This window comes from Pholis gunnellus (assembly GCF_910591455.1).
Source record: "Pholis gunnellus genome assembly, chromosome: 17".
NCBI classification, from domain to species: Eukaryota; Metazoa; Chordata; class Actinopteri; order Perciformes; family Pholidae; genus Pholis; species Pholis gunnellus.
The window spans coordinates 1,625,659-1,647,840 of NC_136544.1; the positions used below are offsets into that span (position 1 = coordinate 1,625,659).

Sequence of the window (22,182 nt, forward strand, 5' to 3'; positions counted from 1 at the left end):
TAAGAAACTCCATTTTCAGTATTCCATCACGAGCGCTGAGACACAGCGGCCGAGAGACTCACTCTTGGAACTTTACGTCGTCATGGAGCTTGTCGCCGACGATGCGGATCATTTTGCTCAGCTGGGTCACCAACTTCTTATCCTGCTCCGTCTCCAGCTCCACAGCCATAAGCAGTGGGACGTCCTCTGAGGACATGTTCCTCAGCTCCTCCTCTATGACCCTGCAGGACAACAGGACGATGAAACACTTTCCCAAACTCACCCCGAGTCACAAACCCGACACTGTGGAGAGAGGCTCCATTTGAAGCTGTGGAAGGTAACTTTTTAAATGCATTGATGTGTGTATATGACATAAATCAAACTAAGCTCAAGACAAAGTGATGCCTCCTCTTATTTGACTTTATGTGATTTTTACTGCAGCGTAGAGCTGCCACTATGACAACAATACTATTGTTGTGGCTTTAAAGAGCGATATAAAGACTCCAGTTCCCCAAAGGACTGTCTGACGTGAGGTAAAGCAGCTGAAAAAAGTACTTCAGCCAACTGAAACCAGTATCGGTGCAAGTACACACTTGTGAGTTGGTGATTGTTGGAACCTTGGACAGAAGAATAAAGAAGGTTTGGATGAGTTTCGTTTCTGTTGAGTTTGAATGAAGTGTGTTTTGATGATCAGGCAGTAAAATGACTGTTGTCTAGCTGGAGTCTGGTGGCTTTGATGGGAACATCTTAACTGTATGTTTTGTATGTTAATCATTTATGCAATTCTATTCAATTTATATAGCCCAAAATGACAAATTCTCCTCAGAGGGCTTTACATTCTGTACACAAGCAACATCCTCTGTCCCAGGACTCTCACATCAGAACAGGAAGAACTCCCCCAAAAAACCTTTAACGGGGAGAAAAAAAGAAGAATTTATATAAATTGTCAAAATCCCTGTTGATTTTCTGTGTTAATTACTCACTTCAACGCGCGCCACATAGCATCGCACCGGAAAAGCGCCGAAAATTGACGTGTCCACCCGAGGGTCAGCCGTTTTTCAGTATGAACCTTAGATTGTATGTAATAAGTGGACATAGTCACCGTAGCATCTCCCATTGGTTTGTGGGCAATGGCTTTGAAGCCTCAAGTTCGTGATTCTGGCCTTCGCCATTTTGTTTTTTTGGAACCAGAAGTGACACAAGAGGGTGGAGCTAATGACACTGAAAGGGTTAAAGTTGCCAGACCGGACAACGCTGTGGCAGTGACCTGTGTAGCCCCGCCCTAAAGCCTACCCTGCTTTATGGTCTATTTGACCATCTTTCTCTGAATGAGAAATAGGACAAAGCTAACAAGCTACATCAGAATCAGAATCCGGTTCATCGCCAATTAGCTTCTTCACATACGAGGAATTTGCTTTGGTGTATTGGTGCGTGACAACAAACACAGTAAGAGAAAATTCAAGAAACAGATAAACAATGGAAGCAATTACAAAAAAGAATGAAAACCTACTGTCAAAGCTGAACAGCTTAAGATGATATCGATATAAAATCTTGACAAAAGCGTATATTTTAAAGCTACCGCTGACAGTATCGTCTGAGCAAACAAAGAGCGGAAGAAGCTCCGAGGATGCAACACGAGAGGTAAACTTCAAATAAGAGGATTGTGTTGGTTTCAGCGCTTCTTGCCACGTTCATGGTGACAGGAAATGATTAACTTTCCAGAAGCTGACAAACTCACTACTGAAAAAAAACCATCTCTTCCATTTACTGTCCTCCTGATATGAGTCACTTTATGAGTGGTGTGATTTACTGTAAGAGCTTAACAACTGGCAGTGTAATGAAACTGAAACTATATAATAAGTATGTTTCGTGCGTGAATTGGAACGTATTCTTGTTCTAGTATTCAGCTGTGCTATAGATACTGAGCTCGGGAAGTTTTCATTTTGGCTCATTATTTTCCCAGTTAATCATTTGAAAATAGAAGAAAAGGCCAATTAAAACAGGTTGTTTAGTCCAAGAAACAGTCCAAAAAGTACTAATCTGACTAATAAAAGCAGAGAATCTTCACATTTCAGAACAATCGTTTTGCTTTCAGTATCTTTAAACCATTAATCTAAACTGTTGCTGGTTCATTTTGTGAAGTTCATCTTGTGAATTTATTTACCAACAGCTCCAGTTTTTATATGATTTGACACGATACATGTGGACCCATCCACATGTCATAAAAAAAATGGAGGCATGACATTTTATTTTTCATTATTATTCAAACATATTTAGAAAATGATACGAAATGATTTTAACACAACTGCCACTAATCCATGGAGGGACAAACGTTTAATCAACAATGATGGCTGGTTGCTTTTGGTTTCACTTTGTAAACTGAATATATTAGTATTTCTGACTGTAGATCACATTAAATCTATCTTGGGCAGTAGAAACTTGAGATGATAGAGAGGAGACTTACATTTTGATCACGGCCTCGCCGATCCTCGCATCTGTGGAGGAATAAAACCGCATCAGTGGAGGTTACAGTAACTTACTCACGTTAAATGACACAAGGCAGCGTTAGAACCGCTATCTACATGTTTACAATGTTGTCACTGTGTTGGATACATCCAGGCGATGTGAAATAAAATACAGCAATGAGAAATAGGAATATGAACTTTAAATTGACTTGAATAGACGTCGTAAAGTGTGCTTTTAGCTACCTGACATAGCGTTTCCTTCACACGCCATGGCCACCAATTAGAACAACTTCTAAAGTTAAAGAAACTCTTCTTCCCTCAGAAACGCTGCCTCCCTTCCTTCACTGTCGGATACAAACTCCTTTAAAAACTGTATCCGGTGATTAAAACACTACTCATATAATGTGTGTATAATTACACCAAACACACATCGAAAGTGATGTTCTGTCGGTTCTGTCGAAGTAAAACTCTGAGCGCTGTGGGCGGAGGGAACCAGCTGTCCTTGCTTAAATACGTCCGTGTTGAAACTTGAGTCACGCATTAGTTACGTTTATGTGACGTTACACTGCACGCCGGACCAATCCCACTCTCCACACGCACGCACTATGAGGCTCCCGTAAAGTCTGTTGGCTCGTTCGAGATGAGCCACTCCTGCGCAGAATCGATCACCGGCAGTCGCCGCACAATGCATGGCGGTTAGATTTGTGTCCGACTTGCTCTGACATCATGAACCTCACGAGTGCGAGGCGGTCGCAGATTTTAGAGCCAGGCGCCGCAGTTGCTCTCTACCGACTGCATGACCCAATGCATGATGGGAAACGCGTGGCTATCGCCGGATCAAAGAGCTGATTGGCTCTTAGATTTGGCAACACTTACTATGTTTTGTAGAAAATAATATTTTCTGTGTAATTGTAATACTTAATGCTAGATTGTTGGTTTATAGACTCATGTTGTGCAACAAAGGTTTAATCTGAAACTATATCTGATAATAATAATGCTTATTTATAGAAAACATATCAAAACAAATATCAACATGTTTCACAGACGAACATAACGCATTTCCACATAAATATATATTTACAAACACACATGAATAAATCCGAACGAGGTCTGTAAACTACAAGTAGCCTACAGATCGGATCTAACAGGAAGTAACTGTTTCTTTGACTTCCTGTTTATTCTTTAAAGGCAGCTGAAAACTGTCCGACTTGACCTCATTTTTTTGTCCCCGCCCCCTGCTGCTGCCGCCTGCTCTTGTGCAGCTCATCTGGAACGAGCCTAGTGAGGGTTCTGTCCCACTGTCAAATCACCGAGTGTTTGAGGGTTCTCTCGCAGACATTTTGAGCCTGCAAATTAAATTTACACAGAAACACGGATTAATTAAGGATTAACGATGGAAAAAATCCACATCAAATCAGAGGATATTAATTAATTAATCAAATATTTGATTTTGTTATTGAAGCTGTTTTGATAAAAACGAGTAAATATATAATTTAAAGATACCTCTCATATTGTGAGGAAAGAGCCTGGAAGACGTTCAAATCGGGGAGTAACATATAAAACAAACACCAATCATTGTGCATGAGCTTTTCTGACGTTGTCATAGTAACATGATATGTCGCAGCAAAGTGCTGTCCCATTCATATTTAAACCATTTCAAGCCCTCACAGTCTCTCACACTCAACCACTCACCAGCTAGGGTCCAGGGTTTAAGGCCTCACGAGTTCACACGCTCTGTGATTAGCTCTGCGATTTTTTCCCCCACAGTATCACAGCGTGCAGTGCTCACACGTTCTAAACTGAAGGCCGCTCCTGGAGGGAGACGGAGTGCGCTCACACTGAGGGGACGGAATGAGAGTTACCAGTCATGTCTAAGCTGGATGACATACACCTACAGTGTTGTATCATAAATGAATCTGTGTGGATCACAGTTTCCCACAGCTGACAGTCATCTGTACACAGTGTTTGAGCTCAGTATGTTTCACAGGCTGTATGAATGCATGCACATCAGATTAATAACGATATATGATACAAATATAAGACGGACAACAGGAGCGTTTCTTAAAGGATTTATTGACGAAGCGTTTCGAACAGGCACCTACCACCACCTTTGTCCTTCACACTTGTCCTCACTAAGTGTCCTCGGCATCTCATCCACAGCCTCACCAACCTTTGTGAAGTTTCCACCGAAGCGATCAAAATGTTTATTTCCTATTTCCAATCTATTTAAGTTACTTTCTTTATTTAGTTGTTCTCTTCTACTCTTGCGGTGGAATGAAGTTCTGAGCTTTATTCGTTATTCTCTTTATCAGTTGTGTGTCTTCTTCTTTCAGGTTTATTGGCGGTAAATAATGAATTGGTGCATTGCCGCCATTAACTGATATGGAATGTGGATCAGGATGTTTACTATATTATTTAAAACAAAATAAAAAGATCAGTTGTGTGCCGTTGTGCGGGCTTCCTGAAACGTACTCAGGGGCTGAGCGAGAGAGAAAAGCCCTTCTTAGACTTGTTGTACGCTGTCAAAAAGAAAAATGAAGAACGACGATTGTAAAGTTTCCACTCAGTATTTAATCCCATGCAGAGTATATCCTTTTGGTTCAAAAACAAAGAAAAGTAATCAACAAAAATCAAAGAAAAAGAGTAAAAATCCCTTAATCCGTTTTACATCCCAGAGAGCAAAGATCCAAAGTCTGGAGATGTGGAATCCATCATGTAGTCCTCAGGACTTCTTCTGGTTAGTTTCCCCACGACTGCCCCGATGCTCTCAAAGCATCGTTCTTTAGCTCGAGACCCGAGAGGAAGTCCACCCACCTGCACTGGTCATGTGTTTTAGTTGTGTTTGTTTTTTATTCAACAATTGCACATGTTACAATTTCACAAATTGCCAGCAAAATACAGACATTTAAACTAACATGCCAGAGAAGCAAACGCAGAGATTAAAACATATAGACAGAAATAAAAGTATGAAAATAGAAAAGAAACGTAAATAACTAATATAAAGAGAAAAGGGGACACTAAGCACAGACTCTGGTTGTGTAATTACAAACATATATCACAGGCAACGCCTGCATTACTGTTCTTATGGCCTTTTTGTTGGAACAGCATTTCAGACTTTTAAATACATTTCAAACTCTTTGTAAAAAACACAGAAAATGGGTCTTTGGCTTGTAAACTTACACTTATGAATAGAGAATTTTGCAAAAAATAATCAATACATTTTTGATAGACGCCCTTTCCTCAAATTGTCTGTCGCAGCTAAAGAATCTAAATATAACAAGTTCATAGAATAATGCAAAATCTTCACTATTACATTTTGAGACATTTTCCCATAACGTTTTAGAGTATGGCAAAAAAGATGAGGCACAGTTTCAGGTTGAGCTGCACAAAAGGTACTCTGTACATCTAAATCTTTCTTCAATTTCTTGAGAACATGCTTTGCAGGGTTCAACTTGTGTATCATCTTAAGGAAACCTCTCTAATGTTATTCATAATACAATATTTGTGGGGCAATGACCAAACTTTTATCCAAGGAATATTCTCAGCAAAGTTACTCCAATATGTAATGACGTAATGTTTTCACACTGAAAAAGAGAGCAAATAGCTTGGTTATTATTAAAGGATGGTGAGAAACAAATTACAACTGGCGTCAACAATATTATTAGCTTGCATCCTTTTTGTTGCATTACTGCCATCCTCCAGTTTCTGTGTTCCTAACTAAACTTTTCCCATCAGTCCCGTTGCTCACAAGACGTTTGTAAAGCACCTTCTTCCCAGTTTACTAGATCCCCTCTCCAGTGAACCTCTCCTGTTTCCTCCCCTATATCTCACACTGCTGGTGTCTGTCCCTCGTCTCCTGGTCCGTGTTGTTGTCGTGCTCTGTGGATCATTTTCCTGATGATGCCCTATCCCTCTGCTTTGGATAACTTGATACAGATGTCTACTTTGTTTTTCTCTAGTGCTTGTGTGGCTAGTTTGTCCACTTTTCCATTTCCCCTGATAATGATAATGATAGGCCCACTGTATACACAGCTAAAAAAATTCGAAGTGCATTTCAATATTTCAATTTTGTGACTAGGAACTGCAACAGCAGAGCCTGCACTGTCTGTAGCTGGGTCTTTTCATCCATTGGTAAAACATGCACATGCTCTGATTATGGAGAGTAGAACTCACTCACTAAATCTGTATTTTTATGTCTTACCAGGAGTTATTGGCCAAATGACAAAGCTCTAGATCAGAGACTATAGGCTTCTTGCTGTTGCTTCTCCTATCCAGCCAAAACGTGTCTTTGGTACTTTATTTCTTTGCCAACATGCCTGTAATACTTTTCCAGTTGGATGATTATCTTCATGACCTCTCAGATCTATTCAATAATTAACCAACAGTTGTTTTCTTTGAAGACACAATGGCATTTCTCCTGTCTGTACTGGGATGGAGCACACAGGTGATGTCCTTACTGCACCTATAGGAACTTGGAGGGCCCTGGTCTGGATAACATCTAGCTGTTAACGTGTGGTTTCTGATGCTGAACCATATGCTATACTACTATAATCTAATCTGGATTTAATTAGAGCTTTGTAAATGTATCAGGGATGCAATGTCTGCTCCCCAGTCCAACCCAGACATCTCATTACATTTATAACTTTTTTACACTTATCACTAACACTTTGAATGTGGTCTTTCTGCGGTCAAAGTGTACTCCTAAAAACCGAAATGACTCGACTATTTCTAACTTGTGTTCATAAAGATTCAGCTGGAAGTTTCCCCTCGTTCTCCGTCTCGTAAAGAACATTACTTTGTTTTTTTAGATGAGCATTGGCCTATAATTTGATAGGGTTACTTTCATCTTTCCCTGGCTTCCTTATAGGAACAATAACGGTCTCCTTCCACCTTGCTGGTATAATACCTTCCTCCCACACAATATCAGTAACTTCTTAAGCCCATCTCCACTTAGATGCTTTACCATAATTTAACATATTTCATCATTTAATGGGGCAGTCATTACAGCTTTAGGAACTGCTCTTCTTAACTCCCCCACTGTAAATGGAACACTCAATTCCTCTTCAGTATTCTTCCTCTTCCTCAAGTCCTCCCTATTTCCAAACCTTGTTTCCTCTCTAGTTCGTCTTCCTTCATCGGACACATTGTTAGTGCTGTGTGTATCTTTATATTAACCAATGTCTCAGCTATCAATTATTCCACTCCCCCATAATGTGTTGTGTGCGTTGAAGTCTCCACACCATACTATGCTTGCCCTATCTTTCCTTTCTATTTCTTTCAATTTGCTTCATTCTATTCTCAAACATGGATTATAAAAATTCACCACCACAAATTTCTTCCTTTCAAACCACACTTCCACTACCACATACTCCATTTCTTTCCCTATACCTAGTACTCTATGGGGAATCCCCCCCCCCCCCCCCCCCTTGTTATACCCATATAACCATAGTATGCATATACACATCATATCATATTCTTTATTTTGTGTTCATCTTACCTCACTTTTGGTAATTCAATAAATAATAATATAGATACCAACGATACAAATAACAATAACAATAATCAGAATAAAAATCGATATAATAAATGTGTTTAAACGTCTTTTGCAACATATCCATGAATGCTGATTTGAAAGGGTAACATTTAAGCTTCTATAATATATTTATAAAAAATAAGCGAAAAACATACAACATGGTAAATGCGTTAAAAGATTTACAAAAAAGCATGTGGATTAAATGTGCCATTAAAAAATAAAAAAAGATGTCGTCAATAAGGGTCTGCTCGGTTTTGACCCCAGCTCCGTCTGGGAGAGCGGTGCCACACGCTGCTGACCGTCCAGGAACACCCACAGGTCTCTTGCTGACGGTACCAATGAGGAAAACAAAACGAATTGTCGTGTCGCTTTTTGATTGCGTCATTAGCTTGCGGAAACGGCGCATCGGAGGATCCTTGCATGCTTGCTCGAGCGACAGTGAAAAGGTTTTGCTTTGCCGGACAACTGAGCGGGTTTTTGACGTGTATTCATCGCCATGTCGTCTCTTCTGAAGGTCGACCGGGACCTGAAGACCAGGGTGAGTGTGTGAGCCGCCCGCCCGACTCCTCGGAGACCCTATGGGCCTGGACCTCGTCCATCCACGGCCTGGACACGGAGCTGCTCAACTCCCACTCTGCACGTTCCACCTGGTCTCTGTGACTACAATGACTGCGCGTGTACCGTGGAAACCTCTTATGAGCACGTCTGTTGCTATATATGGATGATTATATTAACGTTCACACATTTATTGTTACTTTATTTGTCATGTAGATTGCGTAGGGCTCATCGATATGTCCAAAATCGATAGGTCATGTCGTACCTCGATAGCAATATAATTCGCGATATAGCACGTTTTCTACTAATTTATTAAACAAATAACGTTATGCTACATGAAATAAACACACTGGAAAGCCATTTATTTAGGGGAAGAAAAGTACTTCGTATTTTCTCATTTATTTAAGAACTTAAGTTAAAAAAATAGATTTAAGTTTCAAGTTAGATTGTATAAGATATATATAAAGTACATTCCCAGCTATACACTGACTATGTTTGCGTACATGTTTGTATTCCGAATAAGACATCGTTATCAATGTAGACGTTGTAATGGTGTATCAGGACAACTCAATATATGATTTCACCTCCACATATTTCCCTTTAAGGACAATAGATGATCATGTATTACATGAATATAACGGACAGCATCGCTCTTTGTTGTATTCTATTGACGGTTTCTAAATACAGTACAGTTGTACATTATTGTATTATGCTTTTCAAATGACTGTAACACATTAGTAGTAGGCTACTATATATTAGATATAATAGTTCAAGTTAGAATTAGACTGAAATATTGTACTGGGCTCTTTGTAAATACAGTAACGTCAGTAATGCACATAGGCTGGCCCGGAGTACCATCGAGTCTTCTCATCAGATGACGATCATATGGGCTCTAGTAAAGTAGCCAGCGTGTCACCCTGTGGGGCAATCCTTGAGGAATATGTTTGTGTTGTAACTGCCCGTCCCTCTATTCACAGGTGGAAACGTTCAGGGAGCAGATCAGCAGTGAGGTGAGTAGATTTCCCCCTACAAGTTGATCCTCTATGTACTCTCTGGTTCAGCTCACGCCTTCTGTTAGCGCTGTAAGCAAACGTTCAGTGTATCATAAAACGTTCCCTCTTTACTGCTGTAGGCCGAGCACCTGGTCGCCAGCTTCTTCCCTAAAAAGCTCCTGGAGTTGGATCAATTTCTCAAGGTAAGTGACTGAGGGCTAATCGGACAGGTTTCAGGTTAAAGAAAACACTGCAGTGCGTGCTCTACGGGCCCCATAATGCAGAAGATCCAGTTATTTTCATCTGAATTCTGTGCTGGGAAGTCAAACATTTTCTTTTCATCCATGCCCCCGACCCAACCAGGCTCCTTCTGGTGGGTAAAACGTCCCCCGGTCTTAATCTAGACACTGGTCCCAGCGGTTCAAACGCAACGAGTTCCTCAAAAGATTCCCAGTGCTGTGGTCGAAAAGGGTCTAACAAAGACCACTATATGGAGAGACGATCCCCACTGAGGAGTGAAATCATACAAAGCACTAGAACATCAGTTATGATTATTGAGTGGTTGTATTTGTCAGTTTCCCCATCTGATTTTCCTTCTATGATTATTCGCCTGTTAAAGAAAAACAAATGTTATATGATGGGGCGCCCCATAAATCATAGACCACAATGTCCCCAGTTCAAATATTTAGCATCTCTTTCCCCTCATTTCCTGTCATCTCTCTACCAGCTCAGAGAAAGCTATAGCAGTGAGCCTGAAATACTTGAAATGTGTTTAAACATTTGCAGGCCTTTTGTAATATTTTCTTTTCTATGTTTTTTGTTCATTTTCAACCTTTTCCATGTGGTCTTTATGCAGGAGCCCATTCTCAACGTGGTCGACCTGAAGGAGATCCATTCAGAGGTTAAGTTCAAAGTCCCAGAGCCCATTCTCTTCACCAACAGCCATGATGGCGTGGACCTGGTGAGTCTGCAGTCTATTCTAGCAGCTGTAGGTCAATCATAATGGACCGGTTAGGCAGGGCCAAATGAAAAGATGCTATAAAATCTGGTTGTAGACGTCGTCCTGCAACTCCAGCCATGCGTCTCAAGTTGCTAATCAGACAGCCACATCTCTTGGTCTCTTTAGGGGTCAGTTGTCATGGCGATGGTTTAGTTGCTATCAGGTGACCTACTCATGGAATTTCAGTCATATGACAAACGGTGGTCAAGCTCAACTAAATGAAAAGTCATTTGTTTAAAGTGGAGCGTGAACCATTACAGTGTAAACAGGTAAACACTGGACTTTCTGCTAACTTTACAATAGATACCCGTAACCATGGTAACTGTACACATTAAAGATGGCGAGAGCCGTTGCCCCAGAATGGTTACAAGAAGTATAATATTTAATGATTAATAAAAAAAGACATTTAACTCAGGAAATCTAGACTGAAGCTCATGGTTTTTATCAAAAGACTAATTCTGCATACTAGCGTTGATCACTCATTGAAGCCCATCACCGCTGACTCTCCTCACGTTGTCGTAGCCATCGGTGGGCACCCAGAGCTCTATGATGGTCCCTCATGTTCGTACAGAGACCAAACAAAACTGCGTATAAACAATAACGTTGCTTCTGTATTTACGCCTAGATGACGTTCTATTGAGTGTCGATGGAGCAGCTTCAATGTTAGCATAGTCCAGCTCTGATCATTCAGAAAGAAAGCATTTTAATAGTTTGTCTTGCCGACAGACCTGTAGAAGCATGAATTCAGACTTTTTACTTATGGGCTTCTTTATTTAGTTCTTTTGGCATCCTGTTGATCTGTTTATTAGCATTAAATTACAACAAAATCCAATGCGTGACCCAGACATGACGACGTGGACCCCGGGTGATGACGGACAGAAATGATGCTCCGAGCGATCTATTGGTATTTACATAGAGGTACGCAAATAAATACAAATAATGAACACAGCAGAATGTGTGAGGATGTGTGATTTAAGATGATGCAGTTGAACACATAAAATCTATACAACACTCAATCAGATGTACCAGATCCACCCTCACAGTGGAGCTGGTCTATAAACTAGCTGATCTCTCGCCAACTTCTGAGAAAAGTCTTTCTGCTCTGAAATGGACAGTGGCTCCTTACTAGCGAGTTTTATTCATTTGGGCCTCTGTTCTGATCACCCATTTGTACACACTGCATTGTGGGTAATTTAGTAGCCAGTGTTTTTTAGAGCTTGATCCATACCTGGTACTAGAAGTCAGGATGTCAGCAGAGATGTGGAACATCCTTGTAATGTCTCCCAACTTTATGAAAGTTCAACAAATGTTTGCTAGAATACCTCTAACAGTATGACTACGCCTAGCAGTAGATACGTTTTAATGAATATTTTGAATGTAGCAGATCAGTATGATGCGGAGCTGTTGAGTCCATTAGTGGGATTACAGACCGAAGGTTTACGGTTCATGTGGACCTCCTTAGCGCTTCCTTACTCCATGCTGAGAGGTGTCCCGTGCATAAAGGAGATATGTGACCGAGGTATGCGGAGGCTCACAGAGTAATGAGCTCAAAATGAATCACTGACCCTCACAAAGCAGTGTGGCAGGGTTTCTGATCACCACGACTACCAGAGGGAGGATGAAACAAACAGCAGTGTGGTATCTGGTGTCTGGACCTAAATTGGGACTCAAAAAGAACATGAAAAACCAAAACCTAACAAATGGCACGACACTCCTACCTCAGACTGTCATTGCAGCGATGTTCTCCTTGAATTTATTGTAGCATTTTAAAGCACCGATCATTTCCTGTGTGTGTGATGTGTGTGTGACGTGAACGGCTCCAGCGTCCACAGTCCAGTCCGCTTCTCCCGGTGCTAGTGTTCCTCTCTCTGTGTCTCACCGGCCACCAGAGCTCCAGCCTGCTGCTGCTTAACAGGATGAGGGATGATTAGCAACAGGTTACAGCTGGGCCAGTTAACCCTGGCACTGGTCCCCCGAACCACTCCCACACATCTCTGCCCACGCCCACTACCACACAGAGGAACTGAACCCTAGAGTTTTGGCCTAAGTGCCTCTAACCTGGACATTTATAAAATGCCTCTAAAACATGAAAAAGTATCAACATAGAGACAGAGTTTCTGGGGGTTTTTCTGCTTAAAAACGACAGAAAAATGCCTAAAAGCTGCTTTGTGATGGGACGTACTACCAACAGGGTAAATAACCGCACATTGGCCTGGCACACGGGACCAGTCAGACACGGCAAATCGCGTCTGTCCCCGTGGGCTCATTTTCCATAACCAGTGTAGCATCACAAACCTTTTTTCTCTTTTCTGTGGACTTGAGATTAAGCCTGCCTCCAGATCAGCCAATAGCATTCTTGCATTCTATGTAATATTCAAAAGGTTTAAAAATAAAAATCCCTTCTGAAAATGTTCACGATCCTAAATGAAATGATGATGGTGCCGGATGAAAAGTCCGAGGATCACCACAGTCAGTAGGACTCATTCTATGGAGATCATGAAGGTCCATAGAAAATTCCATGACAATCTGTTGTAGTTGTTGAGATATTTCACTCTGGATTCATTGCTTCTATGAACTGCCATCATCTGTTTGTGCTGCAGAATACCAAGAAGAGGAAACTAGAAGATGGAGTCACTGATGAGAGCTGGCAAGGTAAAAGCTAAAGATGAGAGTTTCAAAAGATTGTTGTTTGTGTTTGTTCAGTTTTATAATATAAATTCATTTTGCATTTATTTTTACGTGAATAAGTCATATTGCCCAACTCTGAGCAGTTTAACCACACCTACTTGAAATGATGATTATGAAAGGACCACCTTACCAGAGGTGAAATGCCCGCTGAGCACAGTGCACAGTCGGCAGAATAAAGATCGTCAGCTGGCTTTGCATGTCCCGGACCATCCACAGACTCTGTGTGTGAGAACGTGACCCAGCAGACCCAGCAGGACCATCAGTCTTTGATGTGAAGAGGAGTTTGTAACTGTGGACGCTGTGTTTGGTTCCAGGGGGAACCAAAGCCGTGGTGGTGCCAGAGGGGATGTTGAAATGCAACACCAAGCTGGTGGACCTGATTGAACGAGTCAAACCAGAGATCAGGACATTGATTGAGAAGTGTAACACAGTAAGTGTCCGCACGCACGCACGCACGCACGCACACACACACACACACACACACACACACACACCTGGGCCCTATTCCTCGTACGTGGTTAACTGAGTTAGCCGGATAATTTTCAGGATGAGATTACATTAGTGAGGCTTTTCGGTTCCTCGAAGCAAGTGTGGAAAAATCACCATAGCAACACATCCATAAGCCTGAACCTGCTCCAGAGCAGGCTTGAGCTAGATCCGCTGGATAAGCTGCCACTCCCCCGGGGAAAAGTGTCAGCTCCCTTCCTCAGAGATCCATCGATGAGGAAGCGATATTAGTCAGATTAGCGTTTTATAGGGAGAGAGTTCTTCGAGATCGCCAAGATCCGTTATCACATCATGATGACTTCCTGTACGAGCGCTATCGATTCTGCCGACAAGGAATCATTTATTTAAAGACCTTCTCGAGCCGAACATTGAACACCACACGCCTCGCGCTTTTTTGCGAGTGGTTCATGTTTGTACAGTGTCGGTGATGCGGAGAACATCGGGAAAGCCGCTGCATGCCGTGTTGTTCATAAAGTTTATTTGGCGCTTAAGAAACGTATGGATGTGTTCATTACATCACCATGGCACATGTTGTATTGACTCACCATTCTGAATGTTTGTGTGTTTAGTGTTTACTTGCTCCCGTGTCCTCTTGATGGCTGGTTGAACTACATGATGGTTGAAAGCACTCATAATGATATGACAGTATTATTAGTACACCATAGATATCATTATCGTAGAACATGATTAAGGTGGACTCATGATACAAATAGAGAGAATTACACACAATTTATTTTCACCGCTTATTATGAATAATACACACACACTGATCCGCCCATACACAGATTCACACATATATTCAAACTCCTATTCTATATGGTAATCTACACATACATGTATATACACACATATATATAGTACATGATACATAAGCGCATACAGTACATATATCCTCATAAGTATCTATTAATTCGTATCAATTAGATTCTCTTTGGGCTTGTTTTTATCTACTTATTCTGAAAGAGTTGATATAATTATTTTCGCTATAGATCTCATTGGATGATGCATTCCATTAAGCCTACTGCCAGCAGCACATTTAAAGAAATATCATCTGATTGATTGGGGTGATGAGGCATTTAAAATTAACCTATACATGTTCCCAACACTTGCGCATTTAATGACGTCTGTGATATTTTGCCATGCTTCTCGTCTAGCCCTCGCAGCGTTAGATTTCGCCATGATTATGGTCTTGAATTCCTCATATGTGTTCATGATCATCTCCTGCTCGTCAGCGGAGTAAAAAGAGGCTCTTTCTTTGCGTTTATTTGCCGTTGTACTGTTAGAAAATCATGGTTTCGGTGATCGACGCTTCCCCCTTTTGAAGTAGGACGGACACGCGCAACGATCCTGTTTTCTGACATCTGGTTCAAATTAACGAGACTGTTTGAGCGGATCAGCCTTTGAGGAACCGAGATAGCCTGATGTCAATCATCGAGTTAATTTAAGCTGGATAATAGGACATTTGATCGACTTAGTTGAACCACGTACGAGGAAAGGGGCCCTGGTTGTGTAGACCCGTTTTTATTGAAGGATAGCTCTTTTAACGAAGCTCCGCTAAGCTCCCTTTCAAAATAAAAGCCTGGTTATCCTTCACCAGTGGAAAGCTTTTAATGTGAAGCAGCAGCAGGTTGCGTTGAGTTTGCTTCAGTAACTTAACTCTTTAATGATAGCTTTCAGCTGATGCATGCCATATGTGGTACTTTTGAAGCACATCGTGGACTGACCTCAGAGTTTTGTCGATCTCTTAACATCCTGAGAGCCTGAAAGTGGTCTCAGATCAGCTAATCTTCTTGCTGTTCTTACAGGAGATGTGTATATGTAAGTTGTATCTGTTTGAATGCAGATCTTTTTAAGGTCTCAGTGCCAGCCGAAAAAAAGAAAAACAAACACACCAGAGCTCACACGCGTTTGTGTCGACAGTCGACAGCATCCTCTTTAGGTGCTGCCAAGGTGCCCGACCAAGGACCTTAAAATGCATCAGGATAAGGAAACCGCTGCTTCTGCTGTTCAGCTCTGACATGGAGGAGGTTCAGATTGTTCTCACTACAACTACAACTATTGTGAAATAGTTTAATGTATCAGACACCTTTCACCGGTTTCCTCTGTGAAATCATTCAATGCTTTTAGAGTGCTACAGTTTGTGCCATTTGTCATTTGCACTGAGAAACATCCGCACATCATCCTGTCTCTACTCTGTCAGGTAAAGATGTGGGTCCAGCTGCTCATCCCCAGAATAGAAGATGGAAATAACTTTGGAGTCTCCATACAGGTAAGTCCTCCCTGACTGCGTCATCTGGAAAAATACGTTTTACATAATAACATTTGTTGGTAAAATAGAGACAGTGTTCTCCAATGAATCCGTGTTTACCGAACCTATTATATACTGTGGATGATATTCAGAATCCAAACCTACCTGCCAAAGAGACTCTAATTGTAGGTATAGTCCTTCTAATGAGTCTAAAATTAACTAGATTGAAGTTGTACCATTTTTAACAGATTACTACATAACACATCACTACAATGCTTGATTCTCATTGGCTGTACTCTCTAGTATTTACTCTCGTTCTTTATCCAACGGTTACAGTGAATGGAGGCTGTTTCTGCAGTTCCTGTGTTCGACACTGGGGGGCAGCACTGACATGCTCCACCTGCTGTTATCTGATATTGGAGACAGAATGCATCCCATCTTGCAGTGATGGCAGTGGTGTGATCGTTACACCAGAAGTAATGTCTGGGGTTTAGATTCACAGTGAACACAACTTCAAAGCTCAGGGTAGAAAGTTGGACCAATGTTTTCTTCGTTGGTGTTTATTAGAGAGGAGGCATTTTATACATGCGGCAGTCATCTGGTTCCACCAAGACGCTGGTGGAAGTTTGTTGCCCCGATTTTCTTTTTTAGGAGTTCAACTCTGAGACAAACTGCTGAATAACAATCTGTAGGGATCGGTGATGTTAGTGTCACAACCCACAGAGACCACACAAGAGTGTTAACTAATTGAAGCTTATTTCATACAATTAGAAAGGAAATTAGCTAAATTCAAGGGAATGTTCATTATTTTTGCTTTATCAAAATAACATTATGGTTGAAACAAAGTCAGATGAAGACAATTTTAGGTTCAAATCTTCAGCCACTGAAGAAGTGTGTGTGTGTCCACGTGTAACAATAACTCAGTTTCAGTGTGTCCATTTCCACCACGTCTGTTTGTCTCATGTGTCCTCTGTGTCTGTAGGAAGAGACGGTGGCAGAGCTGAGGACGGTGGAGTCCGAGGCAGCGTCTTACTTGGACCAGATCTCCAGATATTACATCACCAGAGCCAAGCTCGTCTCCAAAATTGTCAAGTACCCTCACGTGGTGGGTAGCGCTCGTAGTCTAGCTCGTCTCTGAGAAACAGCAGCTTGGTTGTGTTTGTGATAAAGTGTCTTTGTCTCTACTCTGCAGGAGGACTACAGGAGAACCATCACAGAGATTGACGAGAAGGAGTACATCAGTTTGAAAATCATCGTTTCAGAGCTCAGGAATCAATATGTGAGTTTGTCTTCGTACACGCTCGTCCACACAAGCGTCAGAAGTGACTTCATGCAGGAAGAGCCTGATGTCGACATTATGGAGTTATCCATGTGAAATACACGCAGTGAAACCCTAACCTCAGCTCGACCTCTGGTCCAACACGGAGATCCGAGGAGATCCGGACAGCAGGGAGAGGCTGCATGTGTGACCAAAAACACATGTTCTGCATTGCTAATCTCAGTCTCTGATTCCTTCAAGTCCAAATGAAATAAACCAGCCGTATATATTCCCAGGGCTCCTACTTCTTTACAACTGGTTTTGATTCTGAACCGGGCTTCTGGGCGACATCACTGCAGACAGAACTGCATTCATGATCAAACTGACCCAGATTGTGATTTGTGTTTCAGAATTGTATCTGCTGACACTGATGTGAACACATACGTGTGCTGCCTCACCGTACTGTCAGTGGAGTTGTTGCTAAGCTAGTGACACAGTCAGTGACTGCATCAGCCATAGATCACCAAATACAGACTATGGTGATAACAGACAATAACGCTTATGGAAAGTTACGTTACGTTACGGTCTTACCCTACGGACAATTCCAGAGCCACCGGCTCCACTCGTGTGATGTCATGTCAATCATGACATCACACCCCATTTTTTATAGCTTCAAAAAACTAATTCAATCCAAACTTATTAGAAAAGCCAACATTTGAAGATACACCAGCGCCATGAGAACTACCTTAAACCGTCTTTGGGGAAAATATCTTTGAAGTGTAGAATTCTTGTTGTAGTTTGGCCCATGTCCAATCTGCTAACATGAAGGGGGCGGGATTTATGACCTGTTGACCTGTACTGCAGCTAGTCACAAGCGTGTTTTGGCTTCACTTTTGAGGAGCGGTCATGTCGTCCATCTTTATATAAAGTCTATGCTACAGACAGAAACAATGGAAATAAGACCCGAGTTGTATTTACCGGAACTGTCCTTCGATGCTCCAGTCAGATGTGACCGGCACCACGTTGATCTTAACACTTCTGCTTGTTGCTTTCAGGTGATTCTTCACGATATGATCCTGAAGAACATTGAGAAGATCAAGAAACCCAGAAACAGCAATGCTGAAGCTCTTTACTGACAACCTCTACAAAACACACACACACACACACACACACACACACACACACATACACAAACACACAAACACAATACCTGAGCTCAGTCAAACCGTACATGACCAATTATTCTCGCTTTTGTTTTGGAGTACCTGATGGTTTTTGGGGTTTTACAACCTCAAGACAATTCATGACGTGTCAAATAAGAGGCTGCCTTTGGACGGATGGTGTGCTGATATTCAGTATTGAAAAGTTGAAATATAACTGTGCTCACAATTCAATATGTCAAACCATAGTGAGCTGTAAACGTGATATATGATGTAGAGGAAGCCATAAAAATGCATTTAAAAATCACACACACACACACCTCCATCTTTGTTTGTAGTTATTTGTCCTTACTCTGCAGTCATCCACATGCTTTCTGACATGTTACCTTCAGTTTGGGCTTTCCAGTACTCTGGAATCTGACCTCGGACAATTTTTCTCCCATAATTATCCCGACTGCAAGCTGCTGTAGCAAAGACCGCCCCCATGGCCGTCCTCCCTGCTCCACTGGGACCGAAGCTCAGAGATTCCTGCTGGTTCCTCTTCCTGTCTGGATTATCTGTAGCCCCCCCCCCCCCCCAGGATGCTGTTCCTCTCCCAGGATTTATCATCTTTTCTTAAATGGTTTTGTTTTTTTGGCCCCATGTTGCCTGACCCACCCAGGGAAGGTTTTCTTTGTTCATTTCTCTCCCGGTTGACTGTCAAACTGTTAAGCGACTATCTACTCAAATAGGATGCAGACCGCTTTCCTCGGGGCCTCAGAAAACAGCTGTAGTTCTGTAGCTTTAGTGTTGTAGTTATCCTGACACACAGATATGACTGTACAGTTTATAAAGACATAATGGAGGATTCTTGCGTCTTTATTTCTCCCCCTGCCCGCTCAGCTGTGTTTTGTCTTGCAGTTGCAGCATCTTTGCATCACAATGACGTGAATACACTATTGCATCCCAAGAAAAAGCTAAAACACTGGAGGTCCAGACACACATTGAACCTGGGACACTCCGGCTCCAGGCTGGCCTCTGTGAGTGTGCTACAGTGTGCATGAAGGGTTGGAAACTTGCTGATTGTTCTTCTATAAGAATGCAAACTCAACAATGTGCCTCCATGTATCTGTCTCGTGTGATCAAGCAGGCTTGTACTGGAACTAGAAACGTTTTGTCAAACGCTTTAGAATACAGCAACTAGAGTGTCTGGGTTCACTTAAACATTTCAGTCTTCAATTTTCACCAGATTCATTGTGATGTAACAATGTTTTGTGTTGTGTTGACCTCATGAAGCGATACTGAAGCCTTGTGCTTTTGCAACTTGACTGTTCTATGGAGGATGACAGTGAAGTTAGTCTTTAAAGTGCATGCAAATTGTGATTTAATTTGAAGCTTTTAAGCGTATAAAGGGATGAAGGAACAGACCAGGTAAGGGCTGCTACTTTGTCCAAAAGTCTAGTTAAAACAAATTCAAACAAATAAATTGGAATGCAACTCGTGTAGCCTTTTTTTTTTTCCTATGAGAAACATGGCGAGGTGTATTCACGCTCAGTCCTAAAGTGACCAGACCCCGTTTGCTTTAATCAGATTAAACTCTTGAAATGTCAAATCTGGAGTGTCCGGTGTCCAGCCTCCCTCTGCACTTAACAACAAACACTGTCTAGGGAAACAAAAAGACAAAGAAAACTACTTGTCCACAGCGCTTCAATCCAAAATCTAAGACGATATCTAGTCTCCTATCACAATATGATCATATTGATATATTGGCCAGCTATATATCTTTGACTATTACAGCATAACCCCAGGAGACAATACAGATAGCAGTGCATTGTATTGAACAATTGGAATTAGATCACATGCAGTACAAACTTTTTTTTTACCTGTTGAAATACCCTTGTGACTCTTAAGCAAATATTTAGTGAACACAAAAGTTCCATAAAATGCAAAGATATTAACTATTTGTATTGTTTAGAAAAGATGCACTGAGGAAAATAACACGTTTAGACTGAGGAGTATGAAAAGGTCCAGCAAAGGAAGTGTGTACGTTTGGGTCCATTTATGCATGATCCGTTTGATGGAAGGAGTGAGGGGTGTCGATTGAGGTTCGGTAGTAATATGGGATATATTTCAATCTACACTTAAATACATAGATATGAACCCAAGTATAAACACAAGGCTGTAAAGACTAGTCGGTATAACATTTAATGTCCCATTTAGACATTTGTTAGTACCCACCGTAAAGCTTAATTCACGAGTACGGTATTTACTGACGTATGTTATGTCATAGAACAAAACACTTTGAGACGATGGAACCAGAAGTGCAAAACTGGATACGACTTAAAATTCACAGATTCGTCTTTATAGCCTGGGCCGGATTAATCTACTTGGAGGCCCTGGGGCACAAATTTGCTGTGGGGCCCCTATTTTCCACCTCACCTCTCCAAATTGGCTTTTGTTCATTTTCTATTGTTTGATAACACTTAGACTGGGAGTACACACGCATTACATCAACTGAAAATATCCAAAATGTGTTTACTAGATTGTAGGGAACCTCTACAAGACAGGGCCCCGTGAAATGGAAGTTAGAGCATCTTTAGCTTCTGTAGTGCAACGTATTCCTCAGTAAGAAAGAATATTTGAGGGATATGAATCAAATCCTTTGGTTTTGATTGAGCGGCTAAAAGAGGGCGGGCTTAGAATGTAGCGCGACACAGAGCTACATCGGACTGTGAATCCACACACACCTCCCTTGTTGCTTAAAGTTGCAGATTGATTGATAAACAGATGAAATTGCTTGGTACAGGCTTACGTGAGCACGCTATAATATTTTGTTTTACAGGAAGAAATGATTGATTTTCAATATAAAAATACAAAGACATTTATTTGTTATCATTTTTTTCGCATATATTGTTAAGTAGGTGCCCAATATGACTGAGAATATAATCGAAAAGGGTTAAAAATGTATTGTTCATGTCGTCTCCACTTCAAGAATGGGTACAAAGGCAAAAGTTTGAGATCCTTATCAGTTCACTTTATGTTGTGCGTAATGAATAACCACAGAGTGCACCTACGGGGCCTTAAAGTTTATTATTATTCTTCTCACCTCATACGAAATGTCCACTGAATGATTAACTGAACTGTGAATGTTTTTTCCTTCATGAACGCCATTCTCTGTAGGTTCTGCGGCTGCAGCGCACTGATGGTTACAGATATACATTACATTACAGTCATTTAGCAGACGCTTTTATCCAAAGCGACTTACAATAAGTGTATTCAACATCGGTATTCAAGAGAACTACTAGTCACCAGAAGTCATAAGTGCATATCCTTTGCTAAACAAGTATCTAAGAGCATAAACCAGAGCAAACGTACAGTGCAGAAACATACAATAAGTGCAACGAACTATTACGATTACAATAAGTGCAATAAGCTAATACGAATAAAATAAGTGCAATAAGCTAATACGAATAAAATAAGTGCAATAAGCTAATACGAATAAAATAAGTGCTAAGTGGAAGGCTCAGGGTAGTCCTTGAAGAGGTGAGTTTTCAGCCTGCGCCGAAAGATGGGCAGCGACTCCGCTGTCCTGACGTCAGTGGGAAGTTCATTCCACCACTGTGGGGCCAGGACAGAAAACAGCCGTGACCGGGTCGATCGGCCGTAGGGACCTCTGAGCGACGGGGGAACCAGTCGTCCTGATGCAGCAGAGCGAAGTGGTCGGGCGGGGGTGTAGGGCTTGACCATGGCCTGGAGATAGGAAGGAGCTGTTCCTTTCACTGCCCTGTAGGCTAGCACCAGAGTCTGAAACTGGATGC

General features: G+C 41.5%; 2 protein-coding genes across 3 annotated transcripts in view; one reads left to right on the forward strand and one right to left on the reverse strand.

The window, feature by feature from the left end:
* Positions 1-2,904, reverse strand: part of LOC306708864 (apoptosis regulator BAX-like) — an 8,782-nt gene extending 5,878 nt beyond the window's left edge. For both annotated transcript variants that reach the window (XR_013767461.1, XM_079176822.1), the window contains exons 1-3: positions 2,688-2,904; positions 2,444-2,474; positions 63-221 (exon numbers count right to left, since the gene is read on the reverse strand). Coding sequence is in view for 1 of the 2 variants with exons in the window: in XM_079176822.1 (XP_079032948.1) it covers positions 63-221; positions 2,444-2,474; positions 2,688-2,715 (218 nt within the window). In the remaining variant the exon portion in view is untranslated. The remainder of the gene's footprint in view (positions 1-62; positions 222-2,443; positions 2,475-2,687) is intronic.
* A 5,477-nt stretch (positions 2,905-8,381) lies between these two features.
* LOC306709117 (proteasome activator complex subunit 3-like) lies at positions 8,382-19,933 on the forward strand. Its single transcript, XM_079177156.1, has 10 exons — positions 8,382-8,515; positions 9,510-9,542; positions 9,665-9,727; positions 10,381-10,485; positions 13,125-13,176; positions 13,527-13,642; positions 15,920-15,988; positions 16,950-17,072; positions 17,160-17,246; positions 18,281-19,933. Exons 1-10 carry the CDS (start codon positions 8,474-8,476, stop codon positions 18,359-18,361), a joined length of 771 nt encoding a protein of 256 aa, XP_079033282.1. The 5' UTR covers positions 8,382-8,473; the 3' UTR covers positions 18,362-19,933.
* Positions 19,934-22,182: the final 2,249 nt, after the last annotated feature.

Bases quoted from the DNA above. Each gene is read 5' to 3' on its own strand.
- LOC306709117 (XM_079177156.1), top strand. From the start codon at position 8,474: ATGTCGTCTCTTCTGAAGGTCGACCGGGACCTGAAGACCAGG. The intron at 13,177-13,526 runs GTAAAAGCTAAA...GTTTGGTTCCAG, and splicing joins CACTGATGAGAGCTGGCAAG to GGGGAACCAAAGCCGTGGTG. The intron at 13,643-15,919 runs GTAAGTGTCCGC...CTACTCTGTCAG, and splicing joins TGATTGAGAAGTGTAACACA to GTAAAGATGTGGGTCCAGCT.